At 48.0% G+C, this 10,358-nt stretch overlaps 1 protein-coding gene across 2 annotated transcripts in view; it reads left to right on the top strand.

Moving 5' to 3' along the window:
• Window positions 1-7,599: 7,599 nt before the first annotated feature.
• LOC139162851 (carbonic anhydrase 14-like) overlaps window positions 7,600-10,358 on the top strand; it is a 35,907-nt gene continuing 33,148 nt past the window's right edge. Inside the window, exon 1 of one of the 2 annotated variants that reach the window (XM_070743706.1) lies at window positions 7,600-7,860. In XM_070743706.1, coding sequence (XP_070599807.1) covers window positions 7,743-7,860 — 118 coding nt within the window. In that variant the 5' untranslated portion in view covers window positions 7,600-7,742. The remainder of the gene's footprint in view (window positions 7,861-10,358) is intronic. The other variant, XM_070743705.1, reaches the window with a different exon arrangement.

Raw genomic sequence — 10,358 nt, 5'->3', positions numbered from 1 at the left:
ATTTCGCCCCTATCTTCTGAAGTGTTGGCTATTCCTGCCACTTTTGTCGTGAAAAGACATGAAAAGAAGGAACAGGGTTCCTTTCATAGTGAAAAAGTTTATAGCAAAAATAATACCCGGATGGTGGGGGCAATAGGCTGGCTCTGTTAAAAAGTGCTGTTGCTAACATGTTGTAAGCTGCCCTGAGTCTAACAAGAAGGGTAGCATTAAAAAAAATTGAATAAAATAAATAAATAAAAGCAATGCAATCAATGGCCAAATAATATCAACTGGGCTTTGGGGACATGATGATTATCCAAGGTTATGTTCTAATCACTGAGGAAGAAGAAGAGGAGGAGTTCTATGATACCTTTGTAATTAGGGACTAGTGTTGTTGAGTGGTCCACGTCCGGCTCAGCTGGTCACAGATTTTGAGGAGCAGGAGGAATACTGGCCTTGCAGACCAGTGTTCTTGCCATCTGAATCTAAGAGTGAGAGCGAGGAAGAGTTGGTGACTGGGGAACCGCCAGAGACTGTAGAAACTCCCCCAGTTTGGGTGTTGTCTGAGTCAGAGGATGAGGGGGATGGTGTTTTTATTTTGGGTAAAAGTTTTTTTTAAATATTTTCTCCACTTTTAAACAGTGCAATACCTTCAGTACAATACAATTAATTTACATTTATATTGGGCATTTATCATCCAACAATATGCTGCCTCCTTTACTTTTATCACCTGGAAAACTTTAATATAAACTTTTCCGATATCATTATCCGAGTCTTTGGAGAGGGGCGGCATACAAGTCTAATAAATTATTATTATTATTGTTGTTGTTGTTGTTGTTATTATTATTATTATTATTATTATTATTATTATTATTATTATTATGTCAATACAACACAGCAAACGAGATCACTATGCTGGATTTCGTATTTCATCACCAGTCAGGCACTTCCCAAGCACCTAGGACTGCATGATGTAGCGGTGAATTATGTTTGCCGATCCCAGTAAAGCGGCCTTTTGCAATTGACAGATGGAGATTTTGTCAATTCCAATGGTTTTCAAATGTCCGCTGAGATCCTTTGGCACTGCGCCCAGCGTGCCAAGAACCACTGGGACCACTTTCACTGGCTTATGCCAGAGTCGTTTCAGCTCGATTTTTAGATCTTCGTATTTCACTAATTTCTCTAGCTGCTTCTCCTCAATTCTGTTGTCCCCTGGGATTGCGATGTCGATGATCCATACTTTCTTTTTCTCCACAATCAAGATGTCTGGTGTGTTATACTTCAGAATTCGGTCAGTTGGAAGTCGGAAATCCCACAGTAGTTTTGCTTGCTCATTTTCGACCACTTTTTCAGGCTTATGATCCCACCAGTTCTTTGCCACTGGGAAATGGTAGTTCCGGCACAAGTTCCAGTGGATCGTCTGTGCCACAGCATCATGTCTATGCTTGTAGTCAGTCTGTGCGATCTTTTTGCAGCAGCTGAGTATTTGATCGATTGTTTCATCTGTTTCTTTACAGAGTCTGCACTTTGGATCGTCTGTTGATTTTTCAATTCTTGCTTTGACAGCATTTGTTCTAATGGCCTGTTCTTGTGCCGCCAGTATCAGTGCTTCTGTCTCCTTTTTGAGTGTTCCACTTGTAAGCCATGACCAGGTCTTTTCTTTATCCACTGCTTTCAATCTTCTCCAATGCAATGCTTTGTTCCGCCAACTGTCCATACAACACTGAGTTACAGTTTTTCTGTACTGGTCCTTAGTTTGCTTCACCTTGAGAAGCTTCCTATTGTTGACCTCCATCAACGCTGACTCTTTGCTCTCCTTCACATAGTCAGCTAATGCATGCTTCTCTTCTTCCACTGTCTGCTTCACTTACAAAAGTCCTCTGCCGCCTATTTTCCTTAGTAAATATAGCCTGTCAACGTCACTGCGGGGGTGTAGTGCATGATGGATTGTCATTAATTTTCTGGTTTTCCTGTCCAAGTTGTCCAGCTCTGCTTGAGTCCAGTTCACTATGCCAGCTGTGTATCTAATGACAGGTATGGCCCAAGTATTTATGGCCTTGATGGTGTTGCCACCATTCAGTTTGCTCTTCAAAATTTTTCTGGTCCTCTGGATGTACTCTTTGCTGATCACAGTTTTGACATGGCCATGCTTGATATTATCCAGTTGCATGGTGCCCCAGTATCTGTAGGCTTCTGGCTGGTGGCACTTGATGGTTTGACCATTTGGCATTTCAATGCCCTCACTTTCAGTGATTTTCACCTTTTTCAGTGCCGCTGTGGCACATTTAACCAGGCCAAACTCCATGCTGATGTCATTGCTGAAGATTCGCACAGTGTTGGTTAGTGACTGTATCTCAGTTTCTGATTTTCCGTACAACTTCAGGTCATCAATATACAGCAGGTGTGAAATTTTAGGTGAATTCCTAGCAGTTTGGTAGCCTAGGTTTGTTTTCTGTAGGATGAGTGACAGCGGGATTATAGCGATGATGAATAGCAATGGGGACAAAGAGTCCCCCTGGAAGATGCCCCTTCTGAGGTTGACCAGTCCATAGCTTTCATTCCCAACAAAAAGCTCAGTCTTCCAATATTTCATCGCCTTTTCTATGAATTTCCTGATGTTTTCATTGACTCCAATGACTTCCAGGCATTTTATGATCCAGCTGTGTGGCAAGGATTCAAAGGCTTTCTTGTAGTCAATCCAGGTCATGTATAGGTTTGTTTTCCTGTTCTTACAGTTCTCCGAAATCATTTTATCAATTAGAAGCTGGTCTTTCGTAACTCTGCTTCGTCTTTTATTGCCCTTTTGTTCCACTGGCATGATGTCATTTTCTTCTAGGTAGTCCTGAATTCTGTCAGCTATGACACCTGTCAGCAGTTTGAGCATGGTCGGTAAACATGCTATTGGTCTGTAGTTTCCTGGTATGGCTCCTTTTGCTGCGTCTTTCTGTATTAAATATGTTCTGCCAGTTGTAAGCCATTCACTAATATTTCCTGTCTGCAGCATTTTGTTGAACAATTCGGCCATTGTTGCATGCAGACTCATCAGGTATTTCAGCCAAAAACCATGCACCTGATCAGTGCCAGGGGATGTCCAGTCCTTTACCCTCTTCACTCTTTCTGCAATCATTTCAGGTGTTATCTCCAGCTGCTGCATATTGCTCCCTGAGAATTCCTTCTCAAACTCCTTTATCCACCCAGCAGTGCTGTTATAGTCCTTTTCGACCTCCCAGAGATATTTCCAGAACTTTGTTGTTAATTTCACCTCTGGCTTTTCAATTTTCTTATCTGTTTGCTGATGCAGGTTCTGGTAGAACTGCCTCTGGTTGGATTGAAATGTTTGATTCTGCCTGTACTGGGTGATCCTACCTTCATATCGCTCAATTTTTCTGGCTGTTGCTGTTATCTGCTGCTTTACAATTTCCAGAGCTTCCTCGATCTTTCTTGTACTAAGCCATTATTATTATTATTATTATTATTATTATTATTATTACTATTACTATTATTATTATTATTATTAGCTATTATATCTCATCTATTTGCTTTCACTTATCTATTAAATTTTATTATATTTAGGCCAAAATGATTATTTTCAATTGTCATACATCTTTATTTACCTTTTAAAATTTATTTATCCTTATCATATACTAATTGCTCTTCAAAAAGATATTTAATCTTAAATATTAATTATCCATACTTTATCATCCAAATCTTACAAGATATTCTCATAACCATATCATAGGTCCTCAACCGTCTGGATTCAGACCCGGCTACAGCACGGAAACTGCTTTGGTTGTGCTGATGGATGATCTCTGGCAGGCCTGGGACAGGGGCTTGTCCTCTGTCCTGGTGCTTCTTGACCTCTCAGCGGCTTTCGATACCATCGACCATGGTATCCTTCTGTGCCGGCTGGAGGGGTTGGGAGTGGGAGGCTCTGTTCTTCAGTGGTTCTCCTCCTACCTCTCCGGTTGGTGGCAGTTGGTGTTAGTGGGGGTCAGAGGTCGACCTCTAGGTTTCTCCCTTGTGGGGTACCTCAGGGGTCGGTCCTCTCCCCCCTGCTATTTAATATCTACATGAAACTCAACCCAGACAAGACGGAGTGGCTGTGGGTCTTGCCTCCCAAGGACAATTCCATCTGTCCGTCCATTACCCTGGGGGGAGAATCATTGACCCCCTCAGAGAGGGTTCGCAACTTGGGCATCCTCCTCGATCCACAGCTCACATTAGAGAAACATCTTTCAGCTGTGGTGAAGGGGGCGTTCGCCCAGGTTCGCCTGGTGCACCAGTTGCGACCCTATTTGGACCGGGAGTCACTGCTCACAGTCACTCATGCCCTCATTACCTCGAGATTCGACTACTGTAACGCTCTCTACATGGGGCTACCTTTGAAAAGTGTTCGGAAACTTCAGATCGTGCAGAAAGCAGCTGCGAGAGCAATCATGGGCTTTTCCAAATATGCCCATGTTACACCAACACTCCGCAGTCTGCATTGGTTGCCGATCAGTTTCCGGTCACAATTTAAAGTGTTTGTTATGACCTATAAAGCCCTTCATGGCACCGGACCAGATTATCTCTGGGACAGCCTTCTGCTGTACAAATCCCAGCGACCAGTTAGGTCCAACAGAGTAGGTCTCCTCCGGGTCCTGTGAACTAAACAATGCCGCTTGGCGGGACCCAGGGGAAGAGCCTTCTCTGTGGCAGCCCCGGCCCTCTGGAACTAACTCCCCCCAGAGATTAGAATTGCCCCCACCCTCCTTGCCTTTTTTAAGCTACTTAAAACCCACCTCTGCTGCCAGGCATGGGGGAACTGAGATAATCTTTCCCCCTAGGCCGTTACAATTTTATGCATGGTATGTCTGTATGTCTGTTTGGTTTTTATTATAATGGGTTTTTAATTGTTTTTAGTATTGGATTATTATTATATGCTGTCTTATTATTGCTGTTAGCTGCCCCGAGTCTTCAGAGAGGGGCGGCATACACATCCAATAAGTAAGTAAGTAAGTAAGTAAGTAAGTAAGTAAGTAAGTAAGTAAGTAAGTAAGTAAGTAAATAAATAAATAAATTCCCAAGGAAAGAAAGGAAACCAAATTGTATCAATTAAATCTACTTAATTTCTATCATTACATATCAACACCATCAGTTTAATAAACCCTTATTCAGTTCTTAGGATGAAGGGGATGTTGAGGGTTAGGTCATAACAGGCAGCTGGGAGAAGGCGCTTGGAGAGAATTCCTGGATCTCTGTTCCTGTTTTTACAGAAGATAGTTTAGCTCTGAACAGTGAGTGAAGTGGAAAAAATCCAGACCCAACTAATTGGTGAAGATTTATGCTTTAGTTGGTGTGCTTCCTGGAGCCATATCTGTGATCCATGGGTGGAGTTTCTGTCAGCTTGAAAATGCTTTAGACTTGAATGATTTTCTTGCAAGACTTTGTGAAATGATACTCCTTTGCATTCGATCAATGTTTCCAATGTGTGGGTTTGCTTTCTAGTAATATAACTTATCAGACAGAACAACAGCTGGAATGCCAAAACTGGAAACATTTTTTAAAAAGAAGAAAATGTCTTCCCTTTGCACCTGAGAAAGCCCGCCCCCTCTTGGTAAGCCCTTGAACTGCAAGCCAGTATCTGCAGCTTCCCTACAGCTCTGACTGCCAAGCCAGCAGCTTCTCCTTCCTTTTTTGGGGTGGGGGGTGGGGAGAGATACTTGAAGAGCAGAAGCTCTCTTTCACAGCAATCGCTGGTTTGGAGGCAGGCTTGATCCACAAGTTGGGGATACGACGGGGGTGGAGGGGCGCCCGTGAGGTTGCCGACGTTGGGACGGATCTTGGGGGCTGCAGCGGACAAGGCTTCTTGGGGAGAAATTCTTTTTTCCCCCTCGAAGGGAGGGGCTTTCTTGGCGGACCCTCCGTCTCTCGGTTCCCCCCTTTGGCTGCAGACTTCTGATGGCCTGGCCCGTTGGACGCTGAGCCGCTGCTGAAAGGGACGGCCAATTTGCCCCTCCCCGGCCTCCGTGCCCAGCAAAGAACAAGACTCGCCCCGAAAGGCCTTCGGGCAGGACCTACACGACCGGCCCGCGGGGGAGGGGGAGGTGGGGGGCTGGCAGTCAGGAGCGACCAACATTTTTACTACCCCACTGTGGGCGGGGCTTATGCATTTTCTTTCAACACCTTCCAGGGCAAATTGGGCGCTCTGGGGTGGAGCTCCGTTTTCGCTAGCCCGCTGCGTCCAGGCAGTATCTCACCCGGGGAGAGGGGGGGGGGGGGCTGGCGTCGGGACGCTTGGAGCCGGCCGGGTGAAGTTCTTCCAGGCTCCACCAGCAGCAGCTGCCGGGGGAGGGCGCGACGCGGCCACTCCGTGCAGACCGGCCGGTACCGAGCCCAGGGCGGGCTAAGCTGGTTGCGGGACAGCAACGTTCCCGGAGAAAGCCGCTCGTCTCGCCACGCCGGCAGGGATCTTGTACGAGCGGGGCAAGGGCCGAAACGCCGATTCCCGAGCATCAGAGCCGCGCCTCCGCGGGGAGAGGTTGCCCGCTTGGAGGTGCGGCGGTGGGTGGGTGGCAGTCCAGTAAGTTCCAGTTACTGGACTCCCACCACCAGCCACTTCGGAAGGGCGCGCAACCCTGATGCTGTCCAGGAGGGATTCGGTGGTTGAGACAAGGCACGACCAATCTATTGTTTTTCATTTACTCATTATTTATATACCGCCCATCTCGCTGTTTTGGGACGACTCCAGGTGGGACTCATTGGAGGCCTTAAAGCTCGTTCGCGGGATATTTTGGACCAGGCTCCTTTCTGAGCGTGAACATTCCTACTAAGATCAAAGCAACCGGGGTCGGGGTCGATCTGAGCCCTGGCTGCCCTGTGGAAGGTCCCTGGTCCATCCTGCAGTGAGCGCCTCGGATCCCAGAAAGCCACCCTCTTCTGCCAGCGGAAATTCTTTGCCCTCGAGACTAATGACCTCAAAGTCCCGCACAGGTTCCTTCCCACCTTCCAACGCCCGGCTGCTGAAACGCCTCGCCCCTCCCTGCTGGGTCGGTGGGTGGCGGAGGGCGGCAGCTGGCTCCCCCTCGGGGCCCTCTGCCCCAGAAGCAGCTTCCAGCGCCCGCATCTAAGGGGCCGCGCAGTCTTTTGAGACACCGTCCGCTGCCCTCCAGTAATGCCGCGCCAGGCGCCCAAGACCGGTTCTGCCGGGAGAAGGTCGCGGGTCTCAGAGAAAAGCCTCGGGGCGGGGATGCTTGCAGGGACCCCTGTCCCGAACCAAGGCTGGTCACGCAAGAAGGTTGCGGGACTGGAGCGATTCCTCCTCGGGCGTCTCCCAGGTTGGATCGGGTGACTTTTCTTCTGCCTCGAAAGGCCCCGATAATCGCCCGGTCCCAATCAGGCTACGGCGGAGGGCCCCGGCCTCATGCTCTCGGCCGCGAGAGCGCGCCGTGCAGGGAAAGGGAACGGGAGGGGGGGGGGCGATGACCAGCCTGCCGGTGTGAGGACCGAGGCAGCCTTGCTCCGACGGGGCGGGGGGAGCATCGCTGGGGCCACAAATAACCAGCCCAGTGCGGCTGAAAGGGCGGTTCAAACAAGAAGCGAGAGTGAGCGGAGGGCCGAAAGGGGGCATCTTCTTCCCGCGCAGCTGTAGCACTTTCCTCCGCAGGCTAAGACGGGGCGGCGCGGCACAACTCCCCGCTATAAAAGGCGGCGAGCGGGTCCCTTGGACATTAGGAGACGCTCGGCCTGCTTGGCTGCAGACGCGACTTCGAGGGCAAACCGAGATGCGCCCCGCGAAGAGCCCGAGGCTCCGTCTCTGGTCGCTGCTGCCGCTGCTACTGCTGCTGTGGGCCGCCTGGCGACCCTGCGCAGCGGGCGACGAGGGGGAAGACGGCGACGCAGGTGGGTGAGAACCCCCCCTCCGCCCCCACCGGGACGCCGTTTCGGGCCGTCAGCGCCTCCTGTCCCGGCAGGGTGACCCCACTGAGCGGACTGACGGGGGGCGAGCGACCCCGAAGCAGCCCTGGAAATTCCTCCGGCTGGAAATGAGGGTTGTCGCTGGTGAGTCCCAATGGCGGACGGGAGCGGGCAACTTCCTGGGCACCAGAAAGCCTTTGGCTGCCCACCGCCGGCGACTCCCTTTCCCGGAGGTTCTGGGGTCAAAGCTTTAAGCGGGCCGCGCACACCAAGGCAACCCGGGCGGCAATCATGCAGACGCCAAAAGCCCCTCGGGACAGAAGCCCTGACTAACTTGGGTCCCCCCCCCCCCCCCATGAGCTCTCCGGACTTTACAGCTGCCATGAAGGCCAACGAGCTGCTCTCGCTCTCGCTCTCGCTCTCTCCCTCCCTCTCTCTCCTCGCTCCCTCCCTCTCCCTCTCCCTCTGCCCCCTCCCTCTCTCTCTCCTCCCTCCCTCCCTCTCTCTCTGTCTCTCTCTCCCCTTCCTCCATCTCTCCCTCCCTCCCCCTCCCTCTGTCTCTCTTTCTCTCCCTCTCCCCCTCTCTCCACACCTCCCTCCCGCTTTCACTCTCTCTCTTTCCCCCTCTCTCCACCCCTCCCCCTTTCCCCTCTCCTTCTCTCCTCCCTCCCTATATCTCTGTCTCTCTGTGTGTCTCTCTCCCCCTCCCTCCCTCTCCCCCTCTCTCTGTTTCTCTCCCTGTCTCTCTCCCTCTCCCCCTTCCCTCCTTCTCTCTCCCCCTTCCCCCTCTCTCATGTGTGTGTGTGTGTGTGTGTATGTCTTGACACAATAAGGGTTTCTTTCCCCCCCCCAAATATTTTTATTAATTACCATAAAAAAACAAACAGGACAAACACACATTTAACATAAACTGGGGATACAATTGCCCCGCTCATTGTAGAGGTCTTACTAATACAGAAAAAGAAAATACTAAAGTTGCAAAGTCAACACGATAATTGAAAAGAAGAGTTTTTTGTTTTTATATAAATCAACCAACAATAATAATAATTTTTTAAGGATAAGCAATTTTTATACATTTTACTTTGTTTTCAAATCTTTTTTTATTTAACCGTAGATAAATCTTTTCCCAAATATTATAAAAGTCAGATTCTTCTTGATTATTTAACTGCCTCATCATCATATCCATTTCAGCACATTCTATAATTTTCCTTATTACTTCATCCTCCTTGGGGATGTCTTCTCCCTTCCAATTTTGTGCGTATACTATCCTAGCTGCTGTCAAGATGTGAATTATTAACTAAAAAATCTCTTTTTTGTATTTTTGGTTCGTTATACCTAATAAAAAAAATTCTGGAGTTTTCTTTATCTCCAGTAAAATAAATTTCTTTTATCAACTTTTCTATCTTATTCCAGTATGATTTAGCTTTATGGCAAGTCCATCACTGGTGATAATAAGAACCTATTTCTCGTTTGCATTTCCAACAATTTGGGGACATGTTAGGAAACATCTTAGCAATTCTATCGGGTGGTAAGTGCCACCTATAAAACATCTTGATTTGATTTTCTTTTAATGAAATTGATTTGGTTATTTTCCAGTTGTATATCCAGACTTTTTCCCAGGTTTCTAAGTCAATTTCTCTTCCTATATTTTTGCACCAACTTATATTATCTTTCAAGGTCTGATCTATATTTTTATATCCTATCATATATTTATATGCTTTTCCTATTAATTTTCTCTGATTTGTAATTAACAAGTTACCTAAGAAATTTTTACTCTTCCTGAACGTAGATATTTCAGTGTCTCTTTGATGTCTAGACTGTATCTGTGCATATTGACACAATAAGGGTTTCTTTGTGGCTCATAAGTCTGACGAGTTCAACCCCTGAGTTCCAGAATGCAGGCGGGCATTTGGTTTGTGGAGCTGGGGACTTTTTCCTCCGATTGGGAGCCTTTTTGTAAGGTTGGAAGTCCAGGATTAATTCCAGGTCTCAAATGAAGGTCCTTGATCTAGCAATCTCCTCCAGTTACCTTTTGGCTGCTGGGTATGTCCTTGGCTGGGGGCAGACCCTCCACTCAGCTATTCAGTTCAGAGGACTTCATCGGAGACATTATAAATACTGCAGTGGTGGGATTCAAACTTTTTTTTAACTACCGGTTCTGTGGGCGTGACTTGGTGGGCGTGGCAGGGGAAGGATACTATAAAATCCCTCCCCACTCCAGAGGAAGGTTACTGCAATATTGATTGATTGATTGATTCTTGGGGTTTTTCGTGGGCGAATCTAGGTAACCCCACAATAGCTCTCGTGGCTACATTCTGCATGATCTGGAGTTTCCGAACACTGTTCAAAGGTAGCCCCATGTAGAGAGCATTGTAGTTGTCAAACCTCGAGGGGATGAGGGCATGAGAGACTGTGAGCAATGACTCCCTGTCCAAATAGGGGCGCAACTGGTGCACCAGGCGAAGTTGTGCAATGCGAACTGT

This window comes from Erythrolamprus reginae, chromosome 2, assembly GCF_031021105.1.
Source record: "Erythrolamprus reginae isolate rEryReg1 chromosome 2, rEryReg1.hap1, whole genome shotgun sequence".
NCBI lineage: Eukaryota > Metazoa > Chordata > Lepidosauria > Squamata > Dipsadidae > Erythrolamprus > Erythrolamprus reginae.
The sequence above is the reverse complement of the archived record's forward strand: the minus strand, read 5'-3'. Positions and strand labels throughout refer to the sequence as shown.